General features: G+C 40.6%; 1 protein-coding gene across 2 annotated transcripts in view; it reads left to right on the top strand.

Annotated features, from left to right (window-relative positions):
- The window catches only part of LOC100745903 (complexin), a 329,300-nt gene that overhangs the window by 265,158 nt on the left and 43,275 nt on the right, over positions 1 to 20,867 (top strand). The window contains exon 1 of one of the 2 annotated variants that reach the window (XM_012387084.3): positions 11 to 131. The exons of the other annotated variant lie outside the window; for it this stretch is intronic. Within the exon in view, the coding sequence (XP_012242507.1) occupies positions 119 to 131 (13 nt within the window). The 5' untranslated portion in view covers positions 11 to 118. Of the gene's footprint in view, positions 1 to 10; positions 132 to 20,867 lie in introns of those variants that run through there. 2 annotated transcript variants of the gene reach the window in all.

Raw genomic sequence — 20,867 nt, 5'->3', positions numbered from 1 at the left:
GGCGGTGGTGGTGGTGGAAGTGGTGGTGGTCGTCGTCGGTACTGGCAACTGAAGTCTGACCGAAACGACGCCAGTACTACTGTCGCCAGCATCACGAGCGCAGCCACGAGGCCGAGTCATGGACATACTGGGTATGTCCGCTAGAAAGCCAAGCATGCACTACTTAGCCTCTTCACTTGCTCTTGTTGATTCCTCGCGGCCGCTACGTACGCTACCAACGCCACGTATCGTTGCAACAGTTGCGAACGAGACGAAACGCGCGAGTTATACGAGTTCTTCATTCCTCCCGTTGCCGATATCGATCCATCGATCATAGTAACGCGAGCAAAACAGAGCTGGAGCCTGTCCCTTCGCGTTCCTTTTCTACCACGCTATAAGTTCCATGGTTTAGTTTTGCCCGTTTTTTCGCTTCACCAGTCATTACGTGTCATCGCAGCCGCAACCAAGGGGACTGGCTCCAGAGTGGCGCGCCACCAAGCACCACGTTTTACCTGCCTGTAGCAGCGAACGGACTCAGGTATTGTTCACATCAAACATAATCTCTGTCTTTCTGTCTCTCCTATCTTCTGGCACGTTTAAACAAAAAAATTCACCTCGAGTCAACTGCGCGAAACTTCCAGATCGTTTCCATCTATGTACAGATATTTCTTTCTGAGTTTTTGTTACTTCGGGATTGAATTGACAATTTTTCGGGAGAGCCGTGTATTTTGCGGGTGTGCTTGCATCGCTTCAGTGTTCGCTATGTTCCGAGCTTCGTTCCAGCATCTCGTAATTTGTCTACGATTATCGTTCTCGTTTAATCTGTACGCATATTTATACGCTAAACGTGTGTACATATACGTGCGTTGCTCTACTTAAACGAGAAAACTTGACCCGACCTACGCAATGCAGCTTCGTGCGTGACGATCCTCCTTAAACGCCATGATCTACTTATATCATACTCTGTATATTTAAATTTTTAACGTATTCTCGGCCCGTAACGAATAGACTGAGAAATTCTGATTACACGAAACTTAGTTGTCCGCGGAATAAAAATTTATCTTTTATCTTTCGCTCGCAAGATTTTCGATGTAATTTCGAGACCCGCCTCGCTCGCCAGACCCTTTCACTCCTCCTTCGTGACACCAAATTTGAAACGATTCCAATGCTCGTTTAAGACGAGGAAAAACAAAAGAACGGAATGCGTTTCGATGGAAAACAACCGCCTGGTGCAACACCCCAGTTACGAAACTTTGCTCGTTACCGCTTTTAGAATCGTCTCGAAATGCATTCAAATTCTATCGACTATATTCGAGGCTTGCGCGCGGCGAAAAAAGTTAACGAAACGGTTCAGGAGGGTTCGGGAGAGTTTGCCTGTTATAAATTCCAGCTACGCCAGGCGTTCTTTATCTCCACAGAATTAAAAAAGATCGGTACACCTTGATGTGTACTCTCGAGCGCGGTTTCTAGGGAAAAAAGGAGCTTTTAAGGTCAACTTTTCCAACGAAAAACAAAGAAACGAATTCGTAAGAGCCGATGTTTTAGCGTAGCAAATACACGGACAAGACTCATGACCCGAAAATTCTTTTTAGCAATTCTTTCCAGAACATTTTACAAGCTCCAGCAAGTTTCGATTACACGGCGAATTGCGTGTCATGATATATCGGCTTGGCAACTAAGTGATTGCGGATTTTGTCGATACCACCTAATGACAAAACCCGCAATCACTTGGTTGCCAACCCGATATATCCAAAGTCAATAAAATAATCTATGTTCTCGCGGTCAATTGTCCGTAACAATTCGACATCAGAACTGTGTTTTCATGCTCGGCGTTTCCTTTGCTTGAAAACTGTCTCGGGCCACTCCCATTTCCGTGCTCCCCTTGTATTTCGTAAATACGAGTGCTCTCCAACGTGTCTGCCTGCATACGACGTTCCGATTCTACTCCGGTGCGCTTTCTCGTGTTTTTCTTTCGCGGATCCAAACTTCCGTTTGAATGGTTCCAACCTCGATAAGGTAGCTCTCTCGTAGCTAGGCTATGGTGTGCGTGAAAATTCTTCGCGGAAAGATAAACGTCACAGATTATAGTATATTGTACATTACGTATTACAGGCTGGTAGTTTTGTACGATTCGATAATTCCGTCATAGTCGAAGTCATTTTCGCGACGTTCTGTGCTCGTACGGAATAATTCGTTTTCTAAAAAATAACAATGGTAACTTAAACGGTCGGTTCTAAAAGCACTGTACAATTTTTCAATCGCGAAAACGCGTCTACGTTCACCAGAACTGCAGTTGCCCGTTAAAACGTTTCGTCCAGCGTATCTTTATCTTTCAGAATACGTTGAGATATTTAAAGAGATCGTTTCGATTCATTCTAATTATACAGTTTCAAAGCCAGGGATAACGAAATTAAGAAATTCGCAAGAAGTGGAGTCAATTGGGCTTCTATGGGTCTCGAACAATGACCGAATATTTGAAATAAAAAGAACCGAGTTTTGGTATAACTAATGGTGTAGATTTAGTCAGAGAAAGGTAGAACGACGCCAGGAAATCCGCCATTTATTTGGCTTCTCAGAGACACGAATAACGACTAAACATCTTCGATACGGAGAAAAACGAAGACGCGAGAAAGTACTAAAAGTTCAGACTTCTGGAATGTTTAATGGCAGATTTGATCTAAGAAGGGCGATCAATTTGCCTCCTTCTGAGAGACTCGAACAATGAGCAAATATTTTCAATCGCAGCAAGGAAAACAAAGACACGAGAAAGTAATAAAACTTCTGGCACGTTTCGTCGTAGATTTTAAAGTAAGGAGGACAGAAGGATCGCAGGAAATCCGTCATCTGTCTACGTCGTTCAACCGCGCGTATTTCACTTGGCAAGCCCGAAACACGGCTGGTTTCGTCGGTATCCTGACCCGCGCAAAATCAATACATTACAACGAGTCGTAAATAACGCGTTGACAAGCCGGCCCAATATCTATCCGTTTGTTCCTGGCCGCGTTGAATCTGCTAACACGGCAGCCCGTTGACGCTCTAACTCCTTGTAAATTATTACGGGTTCGCGCTCGCTTTTCCAGCGGAATCGCGCTTTCGGGCGCGCTCGCGCGATAAATATGCCAACGCGGGAAACAAGGGGCAGAAGCAGGGGGGTATGTCGCGAGAGTGTGCAAAGAGACAGAGAAAAAGAAAGGAAGAGAGAGAGGGAAGAAGAAAGAGAAAAGAGGATATTTACAGTCGAAGCGGGAGGAAAATCATCGATCGTCCGTACGACGAAAAATTGAACATTGCAAGAAGCGTGTTGGAACGAGAGAGTTTGAGGGTGGCAAAATTTTCGCTTATTCGACGAAGCTGGTCACGTAACGAGTGCGAATATATGCAGAGCGGAACGCGCGAAATCGATTGTCTGCGTGAAAGAGTCTGCGAAAAACGTGACCGCCGTAAACAAAGTCCGTTTGCCGGAGGGAAATTAATTTTAGAGGCAACGTGGCGCGAGTTGGAGGGTCGGAACGCCCTTCGAAAATCAGCTTCTCATTAGCCACAGTGCAGTAGTTTAGGTTTAGGTAACGATTTTCACCAGGCACGTGTGGTTCGCTGGTAGCGAGCAAACGCGAGGGATAGCGTGCGGGTTAATTAGGGGAAAGTTTTTTCGTCACGCCGTCGACTGTGCTTCGAAAAAATGGCGACCTGTTTTCGGTAGCTGGGTGTTGGTGTAGAATGTGAACGCGACGGCTGCGAATGTGTACGTGCTCGTGGAAAATATGGACGAGTAAAAATGTACAGGATACGTATACAGTAGAATTTTAATTATTACACCACCAATTAAGGGAACGATCGATTAATGGACAATTTTTGGAACGGTATATGGGAAACAAGGGTAAAAATTGAAAAAAGTCGTTACATTTTCATCCGAAAATTTTCCAATTTAATATCTATTTTTATAGAATAATTCGAAGATGATTAAACGAACGATCCTGTACGATGACGCGATTGTTCGAACGACGTTATGTTGCCTTCAGTTCGGATATATATAAACTAACTTTTACTTGTAATGTGCAAAAATATACATTACGGATAACCAGAATAAAATGTTAAAATTATACTATTTAGAAAATGAAAGAAACTGTTGATGTTCTAGTTGTTTATTGATCTATTCATAAAAATCTAAAATTGCCTAAACATTCGCAATCTAACGATCACGTAAACTTGGTCAGAACTGATAAGCAAAACTATGTACTAAAATATGTTGTTAAAAACTGCGGTAATTGAAAAAATGGAATTTGAAAATTCAAAAGTTTGCGCGAATAGAAACAAATCAATATCGGACACGTTTAATTGCCGGTGAACGCCAATTCTTGTTCCAACTATAACCACGTTTGGAGATCGAAATTCAAATTCGGTTCCCGGGACAGATTGCCCGATGGCCGCTACTCGTAGTTAGCACTGAGTTGGATACTCTTACCCGTTTCTATCCCATTCGCCGAACAATGTTATCCATTGTGGATTTAATTGGGATAGCACTGAAGACGAACAAATATAGCTACGTTCTAGTTGTTACTACTTTAAACCGCTCTACACTCGCCGGTGTATTTCACCGGAATAACCACGGACACATTTGCTTTCAAGATCGCTCCATCCTACGAACAATAGCGTTTCTTTTTACGACTGTAATGAAACTTCCCTCGAACACAATGACCAGCCAATTTACACGCACTTTTCCCTTATTAGCTCGCTAATCCATCGCCGGGCAATTCGACCATTCGCGTTAACGATATGAGAATAATTAACCTCGTCCATCATTTTAACGAGAAAAGAAAAAGAAATAAAAAGGTGTTAGAAGGACGATCGTTACCGTTTACCGTGTCACTACGTTAATAAACGAAAATATTCACGCGTACGCTGTAATAAAGAGTACCGAAACGCGTTCGATATTTTATTGTCGAATCTATCGAGAATTTGCAGCTGGGATTTTGCAGCCGGCGTATCGGTAAACGACAGATGCAAAAATGTTCGTCCGACCGATCCGATCGTTTCGAGCGTCAATAATTTAATTGATTTAACGAATACCAATGCAATGGGACAGGAAATATACAATTCAGTTTATTCGTTTCCCGATTCAATTACGAACAACCCCGCGAATTACTCTTTCAAATTCCTCGGTGTCTCGCGGCTGTTCTAGCCCATCGTTCTTACGATTCTTTAAAATTTCACCATCAACGGTGTTCAGTCTCGTTTCGAAGCTGCTGGTTAAGATTTTTCGCTTGTCTAAACGTCTTGCTATCGTTTCACGCGAGCCGTGAACAACAAGCCTTTTGTAAACTGTAACCATAAACGACGAAAAAGCTTCGAATTTGAATTTTATAAGTCTAACAAATATGTAGTATTTTGCAAAAGATTATAGACACGTATCATTAGAAATAAAAGAAAGCAGTTACTTACTCGTGCAGTGATATTCTGTTAGATGCTTGAGGTATCTCACGAAACGTCCCACCTAGAATTAGAAATAATTATCATTTTCTATTATTTCCAGTCGTGTTTTTTTTATGAGACAGAAACAATTGTTAAACGATAGATTTTTTATTCGGCTTTCTTTAACGCCAAATATAGTGAGTCTTTAATTCTAAACTGTAGATAAACGATTATAATTAACGCTGTATTTGAAAATAAAATTGGAAGATATATTTGCACTTGGATCTTAATAAAAAGCAATATTAATTTTGCCTAAAGTACCTACACGGTTCTAGTAATTGCAAAAGAAGGGGAACTGTAGCCGCGTCGCTCCAACAAATTTGCTGGTTCTAACGTTAAAAGTAGAGCAAATTGTATAATTCTGTTCTAACAAAAATATCATCGATATTATTTTGTTACTATCTCGTTTTAGCCAAATATACAGGGTGCTTGGTAACTGGTGATACAAGCGGAAAGGGGGTGATTCTACGCGAAAAAAGATGTCGAAAATATAGAATAAGGGGGCGATTCTACGCGAAAAAAGAAGTCGAAAATATATAATAAAAATTTTTCGTTCGAGGCTTTGTTTTCGAGAAAATCGGCTTTGAATTTTCGCGCGGTACGCGTGCACTTTATCACGTCTCGTTATAACGGATCGTAGATCGTTGTCTCGACTGACGTTATTTTTTTAATTTTTTAAATTTTAGAATTTTTAAATTTTTAAATTTTTAAATATTTAAATATTTAAATTTTTAAATTTTTAAATTTTTAAATTTTTAAATTTTTAAATTTTTAAATATTTAAATTTTCAAATTTTTAAATTTTCAAATTTTTAAATTTTTAAATTTTTAAATTTTTAAATTTTTAAATATTTAAATTTTCAAATTTTTAAATTTTCAAATTTTTAAATTTTTAAATTTTTAAATTTTTAAATTTTTAAATATTTAAATTTTCAAATTTTTAAATTTTCAAATTTTTAAATTTTTAAATTTTTAAATTTTTAAATTTTTAAATATTTAAATTTTCAAATTTTTAAATTTTCAAATTTTTAAATTTTTAAATTTTTAAATTTTTAAATTTTTAAATATTTAAATTTTCAAATTTTTAAATTTTCAAATTTTTAAATTTTTAAATTTTTAAATTTTTAAATTTTTAAATATTTAAATTTTCAAATTTTTAAATTTTCAAATTTTTAAATTTTTAAATTTTTAAATTTTTAAATTTTTAAATTTTTAAATTTTTAAATATTTAAATTTTCAAATTTTTAAATTTTTAAATTTTTGCTTGTACCACCAGTTACCAACCATCCTGTATATGAAATTAAATATTATTCTATCGTTTAATTGTACATTTTATAATCGCATTTCACATGAACTATTATTTTATTTCATCGTATAATACTATGGTTACGTGTACCGTCATAAACACTCTGATTGTCTAGTTCTCGATCGCCAAACATTTTCCAACCGGAGAATTCTATCGTTCCACGCAACGGACACGACGTCTATGTTCTCGAAAAAATAATCCAGACGCAATAGGTGGATTGCTAATTAGCAGGTTTCAAGGGGACGTTGTCACGAGACAGGCGGTCGTTGAATTTCGAGATAATTAATAACCGGCCAGCGTGACGCGCAAAAAGACGACCGTTATCGACGACCGGTGGGTGCTTCGCCGACTCTGAATCGCAATTAATTTGATTTCACCGACAATAAGAGCTAATTACACGGGAAGAAGTCGACGTTCACCGTAACAGACCGCGATGGATCGTTGTAACCGCGTAATTTCAAGACACGAAACTAAAGATCCACGCTAACAACAAATCACAGAACCGAAAACACTTACCCAATTCCAAGGTATTGTACTTCTCACGCGTATCAAGTAGTCGTAACGATCGAGTTATTTAATTGGCGATTTGCATGAGAATCGGAAGAAACAAACCTTAATTCGCAAAACGGGACGAGGAAATTTCGCAAAGCGGATTTGGCATTTCGAATATCCCTACGGTTCGTCGGGTTTGCCCGATTCGCAGAGAAATTCCGTTCGGTCACGTGCGTGCTAGAACGTGCAATTAGAATCGGTTAATCGTTAGATCGAAGCGACCCGATAGCGTTCACGCGAGAGAACTCGGAACTATACAATTAATCCTCGAACGTGAGGATTATCCTTATCCCAGCGTAGCAATAATTCCTGCTGTATTTTGCTTGAAGCTAGTCGAGCTTATCGCGCTTCGAGCGTTCAACTAGTCGAGAATAATTTAAAAACATTATCAGCTCGGCAACTGTTAGCTTCTTGCCTGAAATTTCGTTCGGTGGGTAAGGCGGAGAAACAAGAAATGTCGCGGAACAACTTTATCGAGAAAATTCAGTTTCAGCGTTTCAGTCCACTAGAAACGCCGCAACCTTCGTTCGATGAATTTAAACTGTGTTGTTCATGAAATGAAATTTATAACTTTACTTAGACACCATAAAAAGGATATTAGATTGGTCATTGTTTTGCGGTAATCGTAGCGATTCTTGTCCAACTCGGTGTTTTATTCAAATTTGTTTCTAACCGGTATACCAAATCGTTCGCGCTATCTTGCACAAATATTTTAAACATTGCGATCATCGCGATTTGATACTTCCACGATCACGATTCTCGCGATCAAAATATTCTGTAAAACTGAAAATCGTGAGAAATGGATATTCCTCGTGTATTTTTTCTCTCTCTTTATCCTTCATTTATTCTTCGAACAAAAACACTCCCTCGTGGTCTCTGAATCTCTCCACGGATAATTTTGTCGACTTCGAACGCGATTCCTGGCTGGCTCGTGACTGAGAAAAGCCCAGAAGGGAGCTGGTTAATTCGTATTCAAGGATCGACGACCGATCGGTTGGCATGCGATCCCAACGTCACGTGTCACATCTCGCTGAATTGCTGAGGTTTCCCTTTGACCGACCTCGACGGTTATGCGTCACAAAAAATAGAGTCTTTACGTGCACAAGCTGGCCTACTTCTCCCTCGAAACGGTCGCTGCTTCGAGCATTCTCCGTTGCTCGCAAAAGAGACCCTCCACGTCAGCGGTTCCCAAGTCGCGGTTCGGCCCACTGGCAAAAAAAACAGGCGAATTACTTTTCCACGTCGGGAGTCGAGCTAAGCGTGTCGCGCAGAAAGAAAAAAGGTTCCTTCTCAGAATTCAGGTGTTCGCCATGGAATCTGAGGAGACGATTAGATGAAAGGATACTGCGAGTTTTCCACTTCTCTTGTTGATTTAACGAAATATTTTTTTCTGCGATAACGATGAATAATGGGAGTTGCGATAGGCTGACTTGGAGCAAAGTTTATATAGGCCGCTTCGACGAGTATAATTCAGAAGAATCGGGAATAAGAGAAGAATCGTAGTGCGAAATTTCGTCGTAGATACTTCCTTACGAAGTTATTAGCAGAAGGTTGTGCATTTTTCGGAAACTTAAGAATGCAAAAGGTAATGCATAGAAAGCATGAAACATGCAGCAAGCAAGATTGCAAGGAGTGTAGAAAGATCATTTTAAAAAGATGCTTCTACAAATGAACTCGTACGTTATGCAAATATCAGTATGCTTTTTTTAGATATTTATAGAAAATTGTAAGATGCAAAAATACATATGGAAGTACCCTTTATGATATTTACTATATGAAGTCTATCTATAGACTTTTGTCTAAGTCCCATTTGTTTATGTGCATAAAAATGAAAATTGTATAAACATTCATAAACGTTCTAATTATAAGAAAATACTGAACGTAGACTGAAATACGAGTGGTATAATGGTCTTTGCACGACGCAATATCAAAAATGGATCGTATTTGCTTTCTTTGTACTTACACGGTGTTTGTTAAAACGATCCAATGCGATTGATAGTAGCTATCGTTATCAGCGATCGTTGAAACGCTTAAACTCTCATTTGAGAATGCAAAATTCGTTATTATATTCGTATATCAAGCTGCGTTCAATATTTGACTATAACTAGACTGCGGATATTTATGCAAATTCCTCGATGAGGATAATTAAAAAAGTGGAACGTAGGTAGAAAATTGTTTTACCTACTAAGGTGTTAGGTGTAACGAGTACTATGCTTTGAATATTTTATATATTTTTGCATATTACGTGCATTCTGTGCGGTTTTAGACTTTCAAATTTCCCAAAAAATGCATAAACATGCGCGGTATACTTATCATTTCGTAATAAAGTGTTTACAGCGCAACTATATCCAATATTTTTTCCTTACTTCTCGTAGATTATGTTATCGCAATTTGTATGTTAAAAATCGTAGTTTCACAAATTGCAATCTAAGTAATTAATCAACCGATGATATCGGAAACTGGCAAATTTTATCTTATGCTTCTTCTCTTTTACAAATTTATTTCTTGCCAAATGTTAGCTTATTATTTAGCGTTATTCTTCGGAATTTATCAACATTAATAACTTGTAAAGATTTGTTTAAAGTCCAACTACGTAAGATTAAAGTTCCCGAAAAAGCGAGCTGGTAACCACTGGCCTGCCGTGTGACCCGTATTTTTTTAACGACGCTTGTGAACAAGCCCTTGCTATCGCGATAAGCGGCAGCTGCTTGAATACAGCTTGATCCTGGGTAGAAAAGCTCAGTGAAAATGAATCAATCCCCTTCCGCCACCACGCGACACGTATATCGCGAGAAGCTGAAAGCGACTTCGGCCAATCTCCCATAAATACACGGCGTTACGTCTTTTTCTCTGGTCCAACGTTTCTTTCCTATACTCGTTATTTATATCTCGAAGCAAGGCTAGGCCAAATCAATCTGAAAGATTCAACATGGACTTAATAGACTTGTAATAGATGGTAACGAACGAAATTTTTCATCGAAGATTCCCCATTTGAAGTTTGAGTTCGCTTCAAGTTAACTTGGTAGCAAGCTGCTTAACTTTATTAATTAATTGCTGGTAAAACATTCAACTATCGATTCGTGTTCGTGTATCTTACTGAATAAAAGAGCACAAGTTGTATCGTAATTACAGTTTGAACGGTTCATCGGTTGCTCGTTAATCGGAAGTGCAATAAATAAATTGAAGTAACAGCTGCAACGTCGACCTAAGACAAACGTCGCTATTAAGTCGAACGCTGTTGAAGCTTTTCCAACTGCAGTCAGGACAAGATGTATCTTTGGCGAGGGCAACCTCTAAAGTTATATCTCTCGTAATATTTGTAATTTAAATGTAGAACGTGGGTAAATTTGCAAAGGTTTCTTCTGAAAATCGCTTGGAAAATTTCGTTTCGCTTCGATGACACGGCAAACGTTTCGCGAATTCTTCTTTAATATTCGCTATCACGCTATTGAGATATAGCTATCTCGTTTTCCAAACTTACGTCCCTTTTTCATCAGAAAGGTCTTTATTTTAGGTAACGATGTTTGTTCAAATCGTACAAAACCACGAGGAAAATTATTCAAATATAGATAAAGCGACGCAACGTACGCGTCGATAAGATTACAAACTATTTCCTAAACTAAAATACAAATCTACAAAGTACGATTTTTTTTTTCTGATTACAAATCCGGACGACGCTCTCTTGTATCTTTATCGACTCAAAGAAAAGAATACTTTGCTCGACAAATTATGTGATATTTTGCAGTTTCTTTCTTTTTTTTTCTTCGAAGTTCTCTTTCAAAGTAAAATACCTTCTTCTTTAATAGCACCACCCTTATTGTAATTCTTTAATCTAAACTGACCTAGTGAATCGAACCGAACATTTCGAAATCGTTTAATCAAAGTCCGATTGAGGAGTCAAGGACGAACGATCGAGGAATACCTTCGGCTGGTGACCGTCGAGTGTAGGTTTCTTTGCACAGCACATCCTTCACGTTGGTCAGCGAGATGCTTGACCTACTCGTGACACACTCGAGTTTTATTGCTGACAAGGTCGTGTCAACTGTCGACGTCTCTTTCGCGATAGGTAGCTTGCTTTAAGCGTTCCACGGTTCTCGTGTTTTGACTTTCCTTTGGCTACTCGCCGTGGCCTTAGCGCGTATCGCGTGCAGCTCTTTCTTGCAGCCTTATCTCGCAGGTCCTATGAAAATGACGCTAAAGCCACACGAAAATGGTAACTAACGGTTCCCAGAGCGATATTTAAAACGCTGGATGCATAAGAGGCAAAAGTTCCTTTTTCTTATGTATCTGGGTTATTGCTCAACCTAGTTTCCTTAGCATTTGACGAAAATAATCTTTCTTGCAAAGAGAGAAGAGAGGGTTCTATTTCGAGGAAGCACGGAACTCGATCGACGATTGTTACGTCTTTAGGCAACGTTCGGTTGAGTCAGAGTACTTAGAGAGTTGTGTAATAAATCCTGTCGCTACGATCGAGTAAATTCTTTTCCAATAATTCGTACGGAGCACAGACATCCTATCTGTTCGTTATACCAGGTTTTTCCTTGTAATTTCGTAATATACAGGATCGTGAGAATATTCGAAAAGAGAAGAAATATCATGAATATACATATTGTATGTATTATACGAAACGTTTTGAATTTTCATTGGAACTGTTACGAGAGCGTCGCAATTTTCATCGTGTTCGATTAACACAGAGTCATTCGAATCGTTTCCTGATTTTTCCTATCTTCCGTTTGCTGAGCCTAAAGTACGCTATATCTTCTCGTCCCTTCGTTATTGTATCAAAGACGAATGGCGTTTCATAATATACGAGAAATTTGATTATTCCGGTCGGAATTGAATTTTACGATATTAAAGCATCAGTGACGTAACCGCAGCTTAATAATTAAATTGCCAGGATAACATTTCTAGAAACGCGTACTTCTCCATGCAACGGCAACTCTCCGCGCAATAGCGTCAGAAGAATCGGAAACACAGCGTTGGTTGGCCGATATTTACAGAACTCTCGAGACGGATCGTCCAATCGATGAAAGTGGCGTTGATTGGGATACGCTGCTGTTAATTAGCTGAAAACGGTCCTCTGTGTTGAACAAGATCGGCTGAAAAGCGGAGGCCACGCCGGCTGCGACTTGGCAATTTCGCGAAAGTACAACCAACTCGAAACAAGTTAGTCGACGACGACGACGACGACGACGCGACCTCGCAACAGAGGAGCGACGCGAAGAGGGAATCAGAAACGGAGGAAGAGAAATTACCCCTCTATTGTGGCAGGCAAGGCAAGGCTACACAACCGGCCCTGTCTCCAGACGAAGATCATCTCGTATTTCCGTCTGAACGAAGTTATCGCCTCGCTGTCGGTCAGACAGACAGCCGAAGAGAAAGAGACAGAATGAGAGAGGAGAGCAGCAATCAATAGGACTAATTCTACGACGTGTTCTGAATACGACCGGGACCAACTTCGCTACACTTCTATTTTCTACTCCGTTTCTACGGCTAATTACGAGGCGCCCACGGGATTTTCGCCACATCGGGACCTGGTAGACTTGTAATTGGACCAAGATGCGTGGCGCAGTAAACTTTCCAGATGCTCATCGCCACGATAGAGTTGCCACGATCGAAATACGACGAGTCGGGCGTCTTGTTCTTAATGAGAATGGAAATGGCACGTGGAAGGGAATTTTACGTGAAAGTTCGCGACACCGAGAAACAGCTACTGCTCTTCCACGTATATTCGCAGCCTCACGCGTTTCATCGACGCGCCCCGCTGCATTTACATCCTCGTGCAACCGCTTTGACAACCAGCGAAAGCCATAGTAAATTCAAGGATGGAAGGAGGAGGCTGTGTTCCGTGATAGAGTAGCTTTGAGCGAGGATTGATTTCTAGCTTCTCAACGGGACATTTCTAGCTAACGAATGCTTTTAGTGGAGAAAGGAAATGTTATAGTGAAAATATGGGGTTGATGGGGGCGAAGTAACGAGGGACGACAGTAACGAGCGATATGCTTCAAATGTGTTATAACCATTTTGACGCAAGTATCGGTTATGCGACGGACAATTACAGTCGAGAGTTCGTGGCAAAAGCTACCCTCCATCTTTCTTTCTTTTTTCTTTCTCCGGAAGAACGAAATAGTTTAGGATCGTTAATTTTCGAACAAATTCCAATCGTTTTTAACAAAATATTCGTCACATTGCACAATTATTGCGAATCTTATTTATCGTGTCATAGAGTTTGATTCTGTCGCAGGAGAACTGTATCTGACTGTACAATTAATTCCATTCGGTCATATTTTCTTCAACTTACTTAGCTCTGTGTGATACGATGATCGTATAAGAAAATCGTAACATTTTTCATCGATAATTTTAGTATCATTCTTTGGAAGTCTAAATTCGTGTGTAGCTTCGATAATACGAATTTACGATATGAACAGTTTAGTCGTGGACGCAGCACTTTTTGACAAATCATGTTTCAAAATCGAATTATTATATTGGATTCGTTCCACCTTACGATTGAATTCTTACTCGAATCGTTGGATTTATTCCAACTGCATATAAGGTTTCCGTGCAACCGGAACTTCCGCCGTTCCATGTAACCAGTGACATAGCTGTGAACGAAAATTATGTCTTCGTCGGTTGGGAAAACTCGCGCGATCGCGCAGAGCCTTGACCATAAATAACGACGCTCTCTGTGGGAATACTTCAATCCGTGAGCTCGCAAAATCTCGAATCGCAACGAACGAGAACGATCGTTTTGCGTCGGAGTATCTATACGGCGGAGGAGGAGGAAGAAGATGAAGAAGAAAAAGAAGAAGCAGAGGTTACCATGCGATGCTCGTGTTGCACGATTCGTGCTTCCTTGATATTTGTAGGAAATTCGTCTCTGAATCGACAATAAAAGCAACTCGGTAGAAACTTTGCTCGGTTTCTTGGAAATTTCTCAGGTCGTTCGCGCTTCTTCCTCGTCGCCCTCGTGAATCGATCATTTTTGCGGATTCCGACCGATCATATTCCGCTTTCCCATTTGTTAAAAACGCTTCGTTGCTCGTAGATATGCTTGGCCAATTTGCATAAACGATGTACGAACCAGATATATTTTTGATTGTTCGGGTTTCGATCGTGTTATTAGTACACTTTGTGCATCTTGTTTCCACGTTTCGTAAATATTTTAGCTCGTTTCTTAGGGAATCATAGTGACTCGCTAAACGTACACCAACGATTGCCATAGAAAATTGCTCTCAATACAAATACGTCGTTCTTCGTGAAAATTGAAAATCTAAAATATACGAATCTATGTTTAACTATGGAATTTGTGATTCCTAATCGAATCTGCGGATACGTTTATCAGCGGAAACAGGCTCGAATGGTTGTATTGTTCAAAGCCAAGTGTTTGCAAAGCTGTGTTTGCGGATCATTAATGGTGATTAAGAGTAACGATAACCACAGAGCAAATTTTTGTTTAAATCTTGATGGAATCTGATATTGGAAGATTCTTAACTGGTGCGACGTCAATCGTGCGGTTCTGCTTTAACAGAAGGAAATGATCGGCATCATTTGATGAGATGATAATCAGTCAAGGATTATCATTATCCTATTGTCTTAAATGACTGGATCGTAATCAGTAATCGATAACTGGCCGAAGCGAATAATTTGACATTCACGTGACACGTTTGCACCGTTACGTCCTTGCAGCAAGCGTATGGCAGCCATAAGCTCGAGTCAAGTAGTCTTGATTAAGCCACTTTGACATAATTAACCGCATCTCTAGAATTTGCTCTCGAGCCGATCGATGTCGACCGCGTCCGATCCTACTGTCGGTTCTCTACGGATGGAGAACAGATGGTTCGTTAATGTTCGCTTAATGGAATTCACGTTTCTGTTTGCACGTTACGTGATCGGTATATTCGCCTTGATCATTGACGTACTCGCAAACATATAAATACAATGGACATTTCCACGAGGTGCCATCTATCTTCGTGTCAGACTTGCTTGAAAATCGTTTCTTAAATTTAAAAAGAAACTTGCATAGCCCAGGAGTTCGGAATTATCAGGAACAGATCGATTTCAGTTCGTCCGGTTTTGATGTTTGCGAATGCAAATATTACGATACGACTCATTCATGACGCAAAGAAAACGACACGCGAGGAGATAGATCGACACGGTTCTACTTTCTTTAACATTAAAACATATCTCAAATTTGTGTCAAATATTTTTTCGAGCCACTGCGTATCCCAAGTTTCGAGCTAAATATGTCGAAATATAAAAATTCTAAGATCGTAGAATTAATTATATCGTTGTATCGTGGACGAAAGGGCTAAGAGATATCGGGTGAACTATAAACAATGTCGCGAGAAAGCCAAAGTGCCGACAGGCCGAACAATGCATCGTTGGTCCTTCGATCGAATAGTTTGGCGGAAAAGGCCTGCGTGACCCTGGCCACCAGCGGTTGCGGAACACGTGCGTAGTGAGGCTAAGACAAAAGACAAAGGGATGCTAAGGGGGAAAGACGAATTAACAGTCAGTGTGTGAGTTGAGAAGTCAGAGATTGTGAGTTGAGAAGTCAGAGAGTGCGAATTGCGTTGTCGAGATAGTGTTGCTAGTGTCAGGTAAAATTAATGATAAAAAAGGAGTAGCTGAGCAATAACTTAACTTGATTGTGCTTTTATAATTTCGTAGGCTTTCGTTCACGAAAACGATTAAGTATAATATTACAATGAAGTAGCGAAGTTAAAATAATCGTTCAAATCACGGCCAAACTGTACACAAGACTCAAGACTCAAGACTCGTGGTCGAATGCTTGCAGTTTTTATACGTTGCGTTTGTAGGTGTTGAGGGACAAAAGTAAAAAGAACGAACGAAATTGTTTTCCTTAGCTATGCGTCGACGTTTTATCGCCTATCTATCGAACAAGGTTAAAATAACGATCTCACCGAATCGCTCGAGGCGGTACCCGGTTATTCATTTCCTGCAGAAAGATCGAGAGGATCCTATCGGATCTTCTACTCGCGGAAGCGTCGGGAAGGCTATCGGGAACTGATACTGGCGGGGCACGTTGATTGTTCCGGTCGCGCGATGTGTAAATTTCACTGATGTCGAACGAGGGTTGTCTAATCTTCAAACTTGCGAACTCCGTAGCTAAGTAATATCGAAGTTCTCTCGTAGGCGATCGAAAAGTCGGCACGTATTTTTACGTGGAAGGGATTCCATTTTCGAATTAAACCACGAAATTATTCAGTGCGATATCCAACGGTTTACTTTTCTCTCCTGCTAAGACGCCATAGTCAGTTCGTGTTAACGATACACGGATGTTGATGAAATTTATAAATTAACGAGAAGCTGGTAGCTTAAAACAGTATTCATCGAATAACGAAGCTCGACTGTTTACGCAGAGACTGGACGAAAATGTATCAACATTCAATATACGTATCCAGTTTACTTAAACTTTTCACCGATGCACGTATGCACGTACATATTTAATATGTTCGCGTTAGATGTACGTATATTTAAATGAAGTGGAAAATTGCATTTTCAGATAGGGAATTCTTTATCAGACATCTGCTTGCATTAGTGACAGACAATGTTCCATCATGTTTTATTCATAAGCGCAAAAATGTCTGGACAATATGTTGCTGCATCGCAGCAATAAAGGGAAGAGCTTGGTCCTCTCGAAGCTTACTTTATCCCTCTGTCGTGTCACTTTTAAGACCACCTCTTAGCTAAAATCATCGAAGAAAATGGAAAGAGAGGCGCATCGATGTCGCGCGACGCGTCAAGACGGAGAACGAAGGTAATTCGGCGGCAAACGAAAATTCACGGGGTGGAAGTCCGATTTGGTTCGCCGCGAAATCCGATTTCGATGCAAATCTGCCACTTGCAGGCGCAGTTTTCGACGATCCTTCTCAGGATTATGCGAGAGCTCGCCACAAAGGATAAAAACCTGGCTGCACCTTCCGCTGATCGAAAATCGATCGCCACCGGGAAAAACATAATATCTGCATTTTGATCGCGTCATCGTGGCGAAAAACAAGAAGTAACGGTTGTGCGTTGGTAAAAACCGAATGCGATGAAACCGATGAAAAGGTTCTCGGGGTATTCCGATGCAGCTTTAAAATTGAAGGCAACTGCTGTAACAGAGTGTTAGGAATTTATCTGCGAATAAAAGGGTCATTTAATGGAAGGAATCGGTGGCTGTGGATATCCCGAACACGAGAAAGCCTCGTTAGGAACATCTGCACAGCTTCACGACGAACATTGGCTTTTACTGAAACGAGCGGTTTCGTCGTCGTCGTCGTCGTCGTCGTCGCAGGCTAATTGAATCTACGCTTAACGAAAGTTTACAGCAAACTGGTAGCGCGATCGGCGTTGAATTAAAACGCTAATCCACAATGGACAAGGGAAACAACAAGTGGAAAATGTAGTAGAGTTGTTCGATACTCTATAGGATATTGTATTCTATTCGACTGTACTCGCTTTGAATTTATCGCCTGGCCGATTTTTCCGCTTTCTTCCCGAGATAAAACTCGTATATCCTCTATGAGAACCGAGTGACCCGAATGAGCGGTAAACCTAGGCCAGTTCATCGTTTGAACGCGTGTTAGTTTCGAGCGGAACCGGGCCGGTTCTCGATCGGAACACGCGAAAACGAGGCGCGCATAAATCTGGTTCGGGTAGAAAAGCTCGTTTCGATTTCGACCGGGTGCACATCGTTACCGAATTCATTGATCGGATCTGCATTTTAACTGGATTTTACAAGACTTAACCGCGTCATTCCAATACAGGATTGGCTAACGAGTATAAAAAGAGACGCGAACACGCGAGCAGAGCGAGAAGGAACGAGTGGACACGAGTCTTCGTTTTCAACGGCGGACAATATGCTATCCAATCATCGGCCTGGAGATATTGCACCTGATGGCGAAACAAGTTTACGCTGATTTCAAAGGAGTCGCAGGCACCGGTGCAAGATAGCAATCGGTCCTTCTCCCCTCTCTCTCTCTCTCTCTCTCTCTTTCTCTGATACACACCCCCTTTTCCCGCGTTCCTGTTTCGTCTGGATTAAGGGTTAGTCTGGAAAACCGGTCGGACCGAGAAAACGAGAGGATTATTCGCTGGCAAGTGAATTTTCCAGCGAGTTCGAGCAGCCAGTGAAGAGAAGAGAAGAGAGGCGGAGAACGAACGGATAGAGGACGACTTAGAGCCCGGAATCGATGCGAAACTACGATCGCAAATTTGATTCTCGCCTGCATAGATCTGTCTTCTTTGCAATTCCAAGCGAGCTCGATAAATTGTCATCGAAGACGGAAACAAGTTTCTATTCCGTCGAGCAGACTACGCTTTCGAGCGTGTTCCGCGCGCAAGAAGATTCAATCAATTTTGTTGCGTTAATTGAACTAGAATACGCCGTCGGCTGGCGACTCTGCAACACAAATGCGATTCTCATTTATTCGTGGGGAAAAAGGTCTTGCATTCGCTCAATTTCCAATAAGGGCGCGTCGCTGTCAATATAACTAAAGAGAAGAGAAAGAAAGATGAATTTGATTCGTGGATTTCATCATATTAGTCAATCCCGATGGAGTGATATATTCCGCTAGACTTAGTTCAGATCAATCGAAAGTCACGGACGACGAAGGGACGTTTAATATCATTTAAAAGAATAAGTTCTCTTATAAATGTCGAGAGGAACCGCGCTCAACTTTTCATCAAGGATCGATCTTTATTCTCTTACTGGCACAGTAGAATTCTCCGTTACGTTTCAACCAAACGTTATCCGAATACACTGATATCCGAACTTCTATTATAAGTGACATAATGGCCGCTTGTAACAGAGAAAGGCATTTGTTACGAACCTATTATTATGTACAAGACATGTTCTTCATAATGGCAATAATAGCAGATATCGTTTCCTTGACAAGTTACGAAGCTTCGCGTTCTTCTAATATCGAATTAACCTAATACAATGTCGTACAAGCGTTATTTACGTTACAAAATATTATTAATTATAGGAAATCGCACATAGAACTGCAATTATACTACAAATTCGTCTCCATACGAACAAGTAAAACTTCGTATCGGAAAAGTGACTGTTCCATTGTTCGGATATCTTTGTTTCTCCGTTAATTCAGATGTAGAATGTTTTTCACGTTTATTATATTTATTACATCGGGTAAATTGCAGCCGTAGTAAACATCTTTTCCCGGTTCTTATTTCGAGACACGGCTAGAAATGGGGCAACGCGGCGCGTGGATTGTTCCAGCGTGGAAACAAAGGCGAGATATGGGTTAATGCTGGAGAGAATACTCGCATATATCCATTAAAGCAGTGATACCTGTTCGCAACTTACGTAATGTAATTTAGCACGTGCTGCTCCGAAGCTACCCAATATTCCTAGCCTCATTAGCATCTAGCTCTTATGTATTTACTAAAATGATTGGTAGCCGGCGAAATTGGGCTGCTAGTCGAAACCTAAACCTCCAACCTCGTCCTGTGTTTCCACTATACCTTTCTCACGATCGCAAGTTTCGTGACTGGCGACGATGAATTGTTCCGTAAGCCAGTAATTTACTCTTACTGCTTTCCACCTGCGAGTTCTCTTCTTTCGCTCTGCGTCCAGATCGATAATTTTCCGCCCGTGTGTGTATCTCGACCCATATCGATACGTTGCTGCCCATTCCACGATCACGGTACAGCGTCAGTCGCTAACGAAGAATTATTAAAAGAAAGAACGCAGGAAATTTGATTTCAATCGCAATTTCATACTTTTACGCGATTTATGCAATCAAACGAACGAAACCTAAATACGTAGCGACTTTTTCCACCTATTAAATACGTACAACAATTACCAATAAAGATAAGAGCAAGAGCCGGGATTAGGAAATTTTTCGTTCAACTATCCGATCAATTTCGATGTACAAGTGCGTACATTATCGGTCCCATCGAACAAACAAAATCCAATTTCATTCTGCGTATCTAGCGATAATATTATTCAGCGTTGATTAGTCGGGCCCCGAAATTGACTGCACTTCAATCTGTGGAATTATAGCGAATACGATATTTAAAAGACAAACACGTGAAATCGAACGAACGAGATTTATTAATTATACGAGAGTACATTAATTGGATGAACGGAATTCCAGCGCAGCAAATTTTATATCCTTATTAACAAAATACACACGCGTTCCTTCTTTCCCGGCTGATGGCCGATATCGGGATTCACGTGGAATTAAAATTACTCCTGCCAAATAATTGGCCGTGTATTCCAGCGTTATTTTCTTTCCGGGGCATTCCGCGCATTCGCAACGGTATTCGTTTCCCATTCGAACACCGGGGTACCTTTTTCTCGCTCGTGCATGCTGCATGATCTTAGTGAAACGGCGCACATGCACCAAATATCTTACGCCCGACATTTTCGCCGATCCTACGATGCCCTTCCTTTTCCGTGGAGAACGATGAAATTCTCAGACGATTGCCGGAGAATTTCATTTTATCAGACAAAAGTGTTCAAACCCGCATACCTGACCTGTCTCTACCATTTCTGCCGTCTCGTTGGACAGAAAGAATTCGCCTTTGCCGTG

Source organism: Bombus impatiens, unplaced genomic scaffold (genome assembly GCF_000188095.3).
Source record: "Bombus impatiens unplaced genomic scaffold, BIMP_2.2 scf_0452, whole genome shotgun sequence".
NCBI classification, from domain to species: Eukaryota; Metazoa; Arthropoda; class Insecta; order Hymenoptera; family Apidae; genus Bombus; species Bombus impatiens.
The sequence above is the reverse complement of the archived record's forward strand: the minus strand, read 5'-3'. Positions and strand labels throughout refer to the sequence as shown.